This window comes from Melospiza melodia, chromosome 6, assembly GCF_035770615.1.
Source record: "Melospiza melodia melodia isolate bMelMel2 chromosome 6, bMelMel2.pri, whole genome shotgun sequence".
NCBI classification, from domain to species: domain Eukaryota; kingdom Metazoa; phylum Chordata; class Aves; order Passeriformes; family Passerellidae; genus Melospiza; species Melospiza melodia.
The window spans coordinates 74,305,736-74,318,267 of NC_086199.1; the positions used below are offsets into that span (position 1 = coordinate 74,305,736).

Below are 12,532 nucleotides of genomic sequence, written 5' to 3' on the forward strand. Positions count from 1 at the left end.
GCAAAGGATTTAGATAGCTTAATTTATCACTCTAGGATCCTATTTTAGTAAGGTTTCACTAACAAGTAGCCATGTTGCACTAAAATGGAAAGAGGGACTTAGTGCCACGTGACATGAGCATCAAGAGGCCTTGCAGGCCATTTTCAAAGCAATTTATTAACAGGATAGAACTGAAAATAACTTCAATTTCTAAAGCAGAAGCCTACTTTTTAGTGCAGACAGCTAAGGACATCGAAGACACTCACCTCTGAATTCAAGCCCCCTCAGCTGGAAGGTGACCAAGCCGTTTCCTATCTCTATAAGGTGTACTAGTGCATTGAGGTAGTCAGAGGCTAGGATGAAGCAGTCCCCAGTACTGTAGTTTCCCCAGCGACCCAACAACAAGTCTCCACATAAACTGTGCTGAAGGGAACGGGTTAAATGCTCATAGAAGATAGAATTCAGGTTGTTATCATCTGAACCTGCAGGAAGATTGGATTTAGGTTATCTGAAACTGCAGAAAAACATCCAGCTTGATTTACTTCACATCAAATCCCATCTTATTCTTAACCACAATACTGTTTCAAGGTTATACTCCATCCCCCACTTCCCCCTTTTTATGAGACAACTACTCCAAATGAATCTCAAGCGACATTTGTATTTTGAACCAAATTTTTTCTTAGTCACTCCTCCATTTCCCAAATTATTCCTTCACTTCCATTCGTGCATCTGCCATCAACCTATTCAAGATAATAAAGTGCAAAAGCAAATGGAGCACAGACATCTCAGTGATGTCTGTTGTACTCATTACCATGACAATGAGACACCCTCAAACAATACTTGGTACTTCTTAAATTACTGAAGAATAAAAAGCAAAACAGTTTAATGCCTGCTACAATTATAAATAAAAAGGTAGATGCAAACCTAAGAGTGAAATCAAAACACTTATGGGAGAGCCTAAAGAATAAAGCAAGAGAGATGACAGAAGAAAAACGAACAGTAGACAGAGTGACAGCTGTTGGACAAGATCAGAGGGCAAAGTGATCATGAATCCTATAAAAATCCAACAAAAAGCCATTTACATTTGGGGAAAAAAAAGGCACTAGAAGAAAACTCACCCCTAAAAAAAAAAAAAAAGAAACCCACCAACCCACTTCCCAAATGCCACCCCCCAAAAAAAACCCCAATCCCCCAAAAACTCCAAACCAGCTATCAAAATCCATCTAGGAGAGCTACCTGGATTCCGATCCAGCTGCGAAGCCAGTCTAGTATTTGAATGATCCACACGTTTTGTGCTGAAAAGAATAAAATAAAGCACACGTAATGCAAAATACATTACTGCAAGAATGTCTAAGCAAAGAAACTAATAATTTAGTGTACAATATTCCCAGTGAAATAGTTTCAAAAAGTTATTTTAAAATAATTTAAGATGCATATTTTCTGCTCTTCTCATATGCAACAGTATTTTTTGTGTATGATAGCATTATAATGCCTAATAAAGTTTGTCCACAGTAAATAGCAACAGAATAATCTTGCACTTTAGATGAAAGTGCATACATTTTCTTAGGTATCAAAGTTTTAGATGTGAGAATAAATTAAGACCAATTAAATCAGCCCAGCTAACATTTCAGTGGACTTTAGTGAAAGATTAACTTTTAGACAGTTCTTTCATTATCTGAAACTACAACTATAATGCTTTAATCTAAGATTTGGAACATCGCATTTAAACTGTTCTAATGTTAGAAGGAAAATAAGAAATACCAGAAATACGCCTTCAACTTGCCCTATTCTGTTAATATAATATTTTATTGGTCTGATAAGCTCTCTATTGCTGATAGCGTAAGAGAAATAAAACAAAAAACATATTCTGACCTGAAGATTCTTTTACTACTAAACCCATCTTGAACAAAAAAACCCAATTACTTTGAAATATTTTTGTATTAAGTTCAGCCAGTTTTGCTGTGAGCAGAACAATAATGAACACAGGTAAAATACACCTATGAATTGGTCCTCAAAAACTTTTTATACATAAACTCACCTTTTGATTAAAATTACACTTCACAATACCATAAATTTCATGTTTAAAATACCAGGATGGCATACCACTATGTAGAAATTACTTTAGCAGCTGAAGCAAATGAAAAAACCAGCTGCTACAGTATTTCAGAAACAAGTTCAGTGAAAACTTTCAATGCTTTATACTAGTTTTCTCTGGGGAAAAACAATAACAGAAAGTCACAAGTTAAAAAAAAAAAAAAAAAACAACAACCAAAAAAACGCCCCAAACCAACATCTCAGACGTACCTAGTCTATTAAAAACAAATTATTTAAAACTTTCTCGTTTCACCTACTTGTAGTCTCTTTCCCAGAATTTGACAGGCCTGGCATATGAAGTGATGAATATTGCACTTCCCAGAAAAGGATTCAGTGGAGTAGAGAAGAAAGCTGACACAACTGCTTGGACAAACAACATGGCAGAATCTGTAGGATAAGAGAATTAAGGAAAACAAGGCAACAACTGCCTTTTTCTTAGCTTCTGTGATTATGTTCAATAAAGACAGCAACACTAATGAAGAGTAAAACAAGATCTCTATGAATTTCTATGCAGCAAAGATGTTTGTAGGATTTCCAGCATTAAGGGGATTCTTTTTGTTTTTAAAAACAGAAATAGATGGAAATCTGGCACTAGACATGACAGTCATTCCCAAAAATTCAGTTGAAAATACTACATTCAATACACTCCATTCAAACCAGCCTACAGAAGTTTAAAATGCAAAACTCAAGGACTAAAACCGTAATGACTCCTGTCAAAGGGAATTACTATCAAAAGGAAAATCATGTGATTTTCAGAATTACTTCTGGTCCATGTTTTTTTTTACATCAGGATGCTATTCCTACCATTACAATATAATTCACAGCATTGTAACAAGGCAGAAAGCGTGCACAGCTTCTTTGTAATACTCACTAGACAAACCTGCTCTTTCAGCAGTTTTACCCCATAACACAGAATCCATTACAATGCAGTATTCAGAAGTTATAAATAGATGGCTTCAGAAGAAGGTTTGCTTTTTCAAAGGATACGTGGCACAGCAAAGGGCTGGGCAAAAGCATGGAAGGCAGACCCCCATGTGATCTGCCAGGGAGCAATGTAGGTATATACAAATCTCAATTTATAAAAGAGTTCCCAAAGCTACAGGGGAAAAAAAGAGAAAAACAATTCAGTATTTTCACTAACAATCAACATGCCTTGCAGCCTGAGGAATTTACTGATAATCCTAGAGTTCTTACTGATCTACCAGAAGCTTTGACACTTTGAAAAAGGATGTCATTATAAAAGCAAGTCACGTAAGATGCACTTCCTAGTTCTACATGCAAACTCAGGAGATATTTAGAAACTTACATATGGTTTCTCAAGCCAACAGAAATGCTTTGGGAAAGAGAAGTCTGAGCTGCCTTACAGCATATCTATTACAGTACAAAAGACTGAGAATCTGCAAGATTACCTATCAGATAGGACTATCCATGTGTTTTCCCCTTTGGATGAACTGAAAAACCTAAAAACAGAGCGAAAAGTTACCTTGCTGAAGAGTATGGACATGAAGAAGAGATCTAGCAGCATGGTCTCAGTAAAACTTTTGTAATCAAAAGTAAAGAAGAGCACTGTGAAAATAACAGTGACATACTGGCACGTTGGGCTACTGAATGATGAACGCAGTAACTTCAAGCCAGCTATTGTGATCATTAAAGCACCCAACCTGTGTAAGGAAGTCACACAAAACAGTTATTGCCTGTTATCTGAAAGGGGTTTAAAGACCACTTAAGCTGTGCTGTCATGCAATATCAATCTCTTCAAACTTTGATTTGGGTTTGTTTTTGGAAGTGGGGGCAAAGGGTGTTAATGATTAGTTGGTTTTTTTTAAAGATAACATCTGACTTTTTTTTTAAGGTTACTATCTAAATCTTTTCATCAGTACTCTCAAGCCAATCAATGTTCAAGATAATTTCTAAGCATGCCACTAAAAAAGAAAAAAAAATAATTAGGAGATGAAATATCCTTGTGGTCTGAAGAAAAACTTGGTCATTATTGGTTATGAATACTAAAATGCAAAAGTGCTAGATTAATCATCAAGAGGACGTTAATGAACACTGGATTATCATTTCCTGCATGACTATCCTGCTCTAATTTCTATTGAGGGAACAGCAATTTTTTTCAGACATAGCAACTGACATACCAAAGGGTTATTAAAAAAAAGAAGTTAAAGTAACATAACAGCAACGTTCCTCCCAAAGGTCTCATAGTGGCTGTGATAATGAGCCCAAAGCAAGAACTTACTAGATGCAAGGATTAAAATTAAGAAAGCCAAAAAAGGCACACACCACCCCACAAAATTAATCTAACAACTTGCCTCCCAAAATATTTTCTGTTTAGTTTCAATATTTATAGTCCTTTATTCCTAAGAATAGAATTTCAAATCCAAAAAAGACACCTGGTTACTGTTTCTTGGAGGCAAAAAATGCAGGGCTTATTATTGAGCTATCATTTGCTGAGACAGTCAGATACACTGCTCAAGGGATTATAACTAAGATTCAATTTAAGAAGCAGTGTGCAATTCCATCTGGATATGGATAATACTTAGGGGCTAGGAAGCCTGGGGAATTCCTTGGTGAGTGAAGAAAGGTGCAGAGGGGCAGCACACTGGCACACCAACTCTGAGAGCAAGTCTGAAACTTACACTTGATAAACTACCTGAACATATCAACACTATCTTGAACTTGCCATCTGGATAATCATACTATAGACTCTGTAGCTCAACAAGCAAACTTATCACAGTACTAGGTAATTCCACAGCATGTCATCTTCACAGTATATGCTAGGAGTTGAATGATTTATCTTTGCAGGAGTGTTCTGTTTAACAGTGTAATACTCCAATCAGTTTAAGTCAGCTTGATACAGGCTTTCAAATAAAGAAAAGCTTTATTTATTCCTTGCCTTACTCTTAAGACAATACCATTAAGGCATTCTGTCTTCCCATGGATGCCAGAAGTCATTATTTCATTTCCCACCACAGCAGACATACTCAAGATTACTTAATAGCCTTTTCTACTTACTCAGTATCCAGTTTCTTTGGACTAGCAATATTCTTAGCGCTGCTACTAAGCTCATTGAGGACTATCAGTGGATAGATAACATTCTTCTCTACAAAAAGGAGCCAAATGTGAAGTTTCTCAAACCACATAACATGTGCAGCATCTGTCAAGATATATTAAAAAGAAGAAATCAGATGGCACTGTCAAATCAAAAACACTTGGTTATAAAATAAAGACTCTTCATTTAATCAACTTGGAACAACTGTTTTCTTACAATGAACTTTGGTAGTTTATTTAAGCAAAATAAAGAGAAGTTCCTGTCAGCAGCCCCAGTAGAATTTTTGCACTGTTCACACAACAACAGAACAGTTGGCAAGCTACCTGCTTACTGTATGCAGAAGGAAACAAACTGGGTTCCACCTCTTCAATAATTTCAACATTGCTATTGATGAAGCTGTTTGAAATTATGCCTTTGCTCTCACACAAAAGGATGTTTTTCAACCCTATTCAATTTGAAGGATTCCTGATTTACAGCTCTACAGAAGAGCCTATGTAACCCACCAACACAAATGTCTGTCACTTGAGCAACTTCTTTCAAACTTCTACAAGAATTGTAAGGTGTGTTTCAAATTACTCTAAATTAAGATAAGAAAATTTGCTCTACAATATAGGCTACAAGATTTAATGTCAAAAGTTGTGGTAAACATTGATGGTAAACATAAAGGGCAACAACTGCACCTTTTCTAGTTTTAGAGATTAAAGACTCAATGCATTTAGTTGCACTTCTCACTTCTTCCAGATAAAAGTCTGACATCATACTACAATTGCTATTCATATTTATCCATCTTTACATGCAATCACTGGGAAAAAAAAATCCCACAAGTTAGACATCAATGAAAAGACCACACTGAATGGCTGCTACAAAGGTAGAGTTTGTAAATCAATTCTGGTAATTCTCTGCTCCTGAAAGCAGCAGAATCCTCTCTTGTTTTGACAATTATTTGAACAGAAAAAGCAAAATAGTTTCAGTTTTGTCCAAGGCAGTTTAGACAGGAGTTTTTGAAGTCTGCTGTTAACAATAAAAACATTCCAACAGTGAAATCCCCACAATCAACCACAACATTTATCCATTCTGGAAAACTAATAAGCAGTGTAACTTCATCTTTTTTGCATCTCTGGGGAAAAATTCCTAGAAAACATAGGCTTTAGCCTAATGCTGAAGTCTAACATAGGCCAACAGCCTAACATGTTAAGCTGCAAGCACATATCTATGCAGATCAAGTTGTAAGACTGGCCCCTTGGTGTCTTCATCTATCAGTTGACCACTATTTTCTGTTGTTAAACATGTCAACGATACTATTAAAAACCAAATAAGTGCCAGGATGAAGTCTCCACCAGCACTCGCCACAGCTAATCCTCTAAAATATCTGAAAACTTAATGTTGAGGAAACACACAGTGAAACACAATCTTTATGAAAAATTATTGACGCAATCACAAGCACAAACTTTACCACTCAAGATTTTGAAGACTATGTTTTAATGGAACTGCTCTGAGATAACATTAACACTCACATTATCATCATCAGTTCAGAGATACATAAAATGTCATGGAACCAAAGCATGAGGAACTGACAAACAAATACATTGATAGACCAGATGTAATGAAATTCCAGTGGTGAGAAGAGTAAAGAGATGAAGTAAATCAATAGGTAACACAAGTTGGTGAGCAGCTAGCTACAGCAAGTTGAAGGAGGTGTTACAGACAATACTTACTCCGGACTTCAAACTGATGGTATTCCTTGGTTTTCAGCAGCGGGTGAGAAAAGCAATGCCAAGGAAGCTGCTTTCGGAGCTGAGGCAGAACATAATGGGTCACAAAGCCCACCGTACCCACCAATGCATAGAGAACATAACTTAAAATAGGCTAAAAAAAAAGAATTGAAGAAATTAAGACCTGTGTTTCATAAAAAACATAAAATATTACTTTGCCAGTGTATTTTCCAGCATATGAGCACATGCTCCTTCAATACACTAATGCATCTCCTCATGAGAAACTGTACTACCAATTTTAAGATAAAACAAGAAACCCTGTGAGAAAAAAAACCTTCATATCTAACCAATTTTCACTAAGATGAAATGTACTTTCAAGTAAAAAAAGTACACCAATCTTTTTTCACAGTCCATTGCTTCTGACCCATATGCATTTTATAAAGGTATTATTCTCTAAAGGCTGAACCCAATTTACATTTCCATCTGCTAGATAAAAGGAGGTATACACAAATCATTAGTTTCACATTCACTTGAGAAGGTAAGAAGCCTCCCACAAGACCAATCCCTTCCACAGAAGTCACAAAATACTGTAAAATTAACAAGGGATGATGGTTGAATTTCACAACAATGCTTTCTACACATTAGAATTTTCTCTAAATTTCTACATAAGTCTAGATACCTGCAAAACTAGGATTGCATTATCTTGTCATAAGCTCTTGGTGAATTCTGTGAAGCCCAAGCCTATTGAAATATACAACTGGTGAAGAGCATACAGCCCAGTCTCTCAAACATGGGGGAAAGTAACATTCAGGTGGAGTGTTGAAATCCCACAACACAATATTAGAAGGGGTATTTTCCTCAGAAAGCACAAGTACACATGCTTAAGTAATGCACTTCACCATGGAGACATGAAATTACCTAAATGCATTTGCTTTTAAAAATTAGTTTCTTACTTTATGCAGCATGTATTCTAAAATACATGCCAGAAATTTTCATTTGCCTTACATAGGGCTATTCATCAGCTAGCCAATGGCTCTATAATAGAAACAGCAAAATAAAAAACTCAGTAACTGCAGCTCTTGAGGGAAACACATTACCTAAACTGAAGCACAGGATCTAGTCCCATGACATTATCACCAAGAGCCACAGATAAACATTAAAAGTATCCAATGCACTAGCTACAATGACAAGTCAAAAACTTTAAACTCAAATGATCTTTGAAGTCCTGTAAATAATCATTCCAATAAAGGCATACTGCCCTATACTACAGTCTACGAAGAGCCATGCCAGAATGGAACTGCTGAGTCAAGGTTTAGCCTCTCATACTTAAGGCACAAAACATTTTAAACATTGTTTCGAAGTTTCATTTTTCCTTATTTCAAAACAATTCTGACGCTATTTGAGATCGATGACTCAAAAGAGGGTGTTTTGTTTTAGAGGCTCCAATAAAAATCTAAAACATAGGAAGAAACTAGGAAAGAGCTAAGGAAGATGATCTTTTGAGCACATACAAGTGAAGACCTTCAGTCAGTCACGTACTTATCATGCTATATGTTTAAATACTGGCTAAAATTACCCAGAAGACTCAGCGAGCTACCAGAACACACTTTATATCACACCACAGTATTTGCATACAGAAGGCAAATTGAAGACACAAGGTAACATCTTACCTGTAAAACTGTAAATACTGTACTGACATGAATTGCAAAATAGAGGACACCAATCACTATACACACTATCAGGTCAGACTGCAATCGTTCACTCTGTGGAGTCAAAATAAAATAATTTTAGAAAATACCAGCTTTGACTGACCTGTTAGAATCATTAAAGTTGGAAACTATCCCCAAGATAGAGTGCAACATTTCAATACCTCCTTAATACACAAATGCAGTAACACTGAAACTGATTAAAGATTTTTTTTAATTATGCTAGTGTTAACTACTTCCACTGAAGTTAGGTGAAATTTCACAAGACAAACATTACAGCTAAGAGCATCAGTTCAGCTAAGCAAAAGACTCACAGTGGGGCAAGACAAATCAATACATCAAATATTTTCTCTAATCCTGGACTGTGAGGTGGTGTAAGGGTCCTCTGATGAAAGCACTGGAAGGGACAATCAAATTTCCCCTTTATGATCTAATTAGTGCTTAGTCTACAGGGCAATTAAGAGCCCTGGATGAGTGCTGCTGAGGCCAAGCTACCAACCAGGTGAAACAACCAGGCTCTTTAATCCTCTTCTGACTTTGTAGAAGGGTACAGGATAGCTTTGGAATGACCCCGAGGAACGAGTCTGAATTTTCCATTACTCCCAAACAACGAAAACAAGCCCTGCCTCAAGACCTGTAATGCCAGCCGCAGCCACAAGGGGGCAATGCGTACTTAGGGCCTCAAGCGTAGATTTGTTCCCACTCTGTAAAAACAGCATCAACATTTACAGCCCAGAAAAACATTAAAGGATTATCTACTCCAAAATTGGGCAAATAATTACACACAGAAATTATTGCTGCAAAGCCTTAACTTCTTGGGCTACAACTTGCTTCTTTTAAATCAGCTGTCCTGATCAAAATCCTCAGCTCCTCTGCCCCTCTGGAGACTAACACCACAGTTTGAGAGCTCAAAGAGGAGCTTGCAGCTCCTGTGGTAACTCTTTCCTGCTAAATGTTAAAAGAATTGCAGTTTCTCTGCTCTAAATATTTATTTGCAGTTTCCACACACTGCACCTCATCATACTTCTAACTGCTGTATTATGAAAAACCCAGCTATAGAGCTCAGCCTAAAGCTAAACGCATATTCAACCTTCTTTGGTACAAGTTGAACATATTAAGCTTAAGTCTCTAACTTATTGCTACATTGTGTCAAAAAGAATAATGTTTAAATATTACTACTTCCATAAATATGGAAGTAGTAATATTTAAACAATATTCGTTAGTGGTAATATTTAAACACATTCTTTAGCAGTAATATTTAAACATTATTCTTTATATTTTTAGTGCATTTGCACTAAAAATTCAAAGTAGTGTTTAAGTAAATGGAAAGGTTACATCTGAAACAACTTAGACCACCCAAACAAACCACAAAAAGCCCCACAAAAATACTTTCAATTTTTAATTTCTACTTCTGGAACAGCAAGAACAAAGCTCTTCCTCACAATTATTAGAAACACTGAATTAATATAGTTTTGCCACTATTAACTCTTTCCCACTAACTTCTACACAAAAACAAGCATCATCTATTATTATCCATGAGATAAAAGAAGATCCTTAGTGATACTTCACTGTATCCACACTAGGGAATTCCAACTCCCTCTGCTTTTAACTTAAAATTGCAATATCAGCATTACACTCCTAGGTGTAGCACATGAGTTCAGCTGCAGATTGAAAGGAAATGCTGTGATATCCATTCCAACTAGGACCTTGCTAGGTGACAAGTGTGATCTAAGCAAGATCTGGATGGATGCTATATAAACCAACACAAAGTAAATGCTTAAATGGAATTCAAAAATTAATAAAAAAGCCTACTTACCACAGAATTTCTAAGCTTCTCAGGTAAAGGATCTTTTACTTCAGACAGAGGATCTTCAGGGTTTTTGTCTTCAGAATTAGGAAAAAATTTTGATTGCACTAAAGAGCTTAAAAGACAAAAAATCCCACTGAAAAGCGTGTATTGTTCTAAGTGGTTTTATAATAATAACAAAGTCAGAAGTTCTATTACAAATTGACCACAACAAATTGATTTTGGCACATCAGTGCTTTCACATAGCTGAGCGAATTCACAGATATTTCAACCTTATAAAATAATTCTTTCTCTGTTGTACAATACAGTGACTATTAAAGAGCAGTAGCCAGATGTTCAAACTGCAGTTTCTCTAGTAGCAACACAGGAGTAATTGAACAATAACTGAATTATAAGGGAAATTCAGCACTCATGAAACAAAACTTCAACTCATAAATAACTGAACAGAAATGTGCAAAATTTGGAAGTAGCCTATTTGGCAATCCCATTTAAAAAACCATGAATTCTTTGGTTTGATTCAACAGCAACAACAAAGGAAACCTATTCTAGCCTGTTTTAATTAATGAATTAGTCACACTGACCAAACTTCTAAATTCTTAGCAGGCCTTGCTGATACTGAAGCTCCAAAACCTTACACCTAAGCTTTTACAAGCCCACGTGCAATGTTATTAGTCTTAACAAGCTGTCTCACCACTTCTCAGTGTGATTAGAACACCCTACTTAGTGCAGAAATATTATTTCATTTTATGGACAGAAGATCAGTACAGAATGAGCCCTAGGTCTTCAAAGGACATTACATATTGCAATGTATTACAATGCTTAACTGTACCACAATCAAACATGAATATCCAGGCTTTAGTTTTTGGAAAGAACAAAAGAACAAATATCCAGGGAAAAGAACCTCATATCAACTGAACTAAGAGTAATTGGACAAGGCTTAGTAGTCAACCCACAGCTAAGAAATTTCCTCTGGTGTAAACATTCATGAATCATTAGTTTTGTTGTTCACAGAGGAGATCCTTCACTACCTACCCCCAGCCAATATTTATCAAATTCATCCAACATTATGGCTACATTTAAATCCAAGTTCAAGCTCTACCTCACCTAGGTATGTGACTAAGCTTTTATTGGTTATTCTGGGGGGGTGTTTCTCCTACTGGAACTGTTTTATTTTACATGTACCGTTATTAACTGAATCAAACACCCTTAGCATCAGATCAGTAGCATTCTCTACTCCAGCACAGAATAACAGGAATACCTGTTTCCACATGCTATATGGGAATACTCATCACAAAAATATATCCTTATAATTTAGCATAATTATTTGAACAAGTGTTTGGAGCACATATTCAATAGAAGAATATATCAACAAATGAAGTGGAAGTATTCAAGAAGTCACTCTGGGGACTTCAGCTTAAACCAGTGCCTTGAGCACTTCTTTAAACACAATAAGGGGACGTGTTATTCCAAACAAATCCAGCAGCACAAACATGGCACCTGACTGACATTTTGGAGAACATCAGCAGGCAATTAAATCAGATTCTGGCATGTAAGCGATTTACCAGAAGTCACAAAAAAGGTCATTGCTAGAGAAGGAACTAGATGCAAAATGTGACAATTTCTAACCATTGAACCAAGAATATACTACTTTTGATTAGTGCTGGTGAGTACAAGCTCAAACAATACTAAGTAACATTATTTGTAGTTTTTCCTTGCAACTTGCTTCTTCATTAGGGAAGAGATACAAACTAAGTCACTTACAAAAGTACAGAAGGGTCACTGCTTTGTCTGCTGAGATGATACGATATTGCCACTAACAAACCACAAAATATGGAGAAGAGAACTGGAATATGCTGCCCATCCCAGGAATCCTGGAGACAGAACCAAAAGGTTAATAAAAGGAGACAAAGTACACACCACTTTACCTGACACACAAGAATTACATGTATCACAGAGAATGGAGAAATTAACTACAACTCCATAAAAATAAGCCAGGCCTCTTTGTACAAAAATATTGTTCCATCTTGACCAATGCCTAACTACAGATCAAAAACTCTAGCAGTGTACATCTCTCAAATCTACACCATCTTAATCATTAAACAGTCATTATTTCTCATAACCCTGATGAAGCATTTCCTGCATTCCTTGAGACCACAGACTATTAAGAGCTGTATTTAGTCAC

The 12,532-nt window shown here is 36.2% G+C and overlaps 1 protein-coding gene across 8 annotated transcripts in view; it reads right to left on the reverse strand.

Moving 5' to 3' along the window:
* PCNX1 (pecanex 1) overlaps positions 1–12,532 on the reverse strand; it is an 88,861-nt gene that overhangs the window by 20,663 nt on the left and 55,666 nt on the right. For all 8 annotated transcript variants that reach the window (XM_063159198.1, XM_063159199.1, XM_063159201.1 and 5 more), the window contains 10 exons: positions 12,112–12,221; positions 10,360–10,465; positions 8,508–8,600; positions 6,841–6,991; positions 5,089–5,230; positions 3,557–3,734; positions 3,061–3,169; positions 2,331–2,460; positions 1,216–1,274; positions 246–461 (listed from right to left, as the gene is read on the reverse strand). In XM_063159198.1, the coding sequence (XP_063015268.1) occupies positions 246–461; positions 1,216–1,274; positions 2,331–2,460; positions 3,061–3,169; positions 3,557–3,734; positions 5,089–5,230; positions 6,841–6,991; positions 8,508–8,600; positions 10,360–10,465; positions 12,112–12,221 (1,294 nt within the window). The remainder of the gene's footprint in view (positions 1–245; positions 462–1,215; positions 1,275–2,330; positions 2,461–3,060; positions 3,170–3,556; positions 3,735–5,088; positions 5,231–6,840; positions 6,992–8,507; positions 8,601–10,359; positions 10,466–12,111; positions 12,222–12,532) is intronic.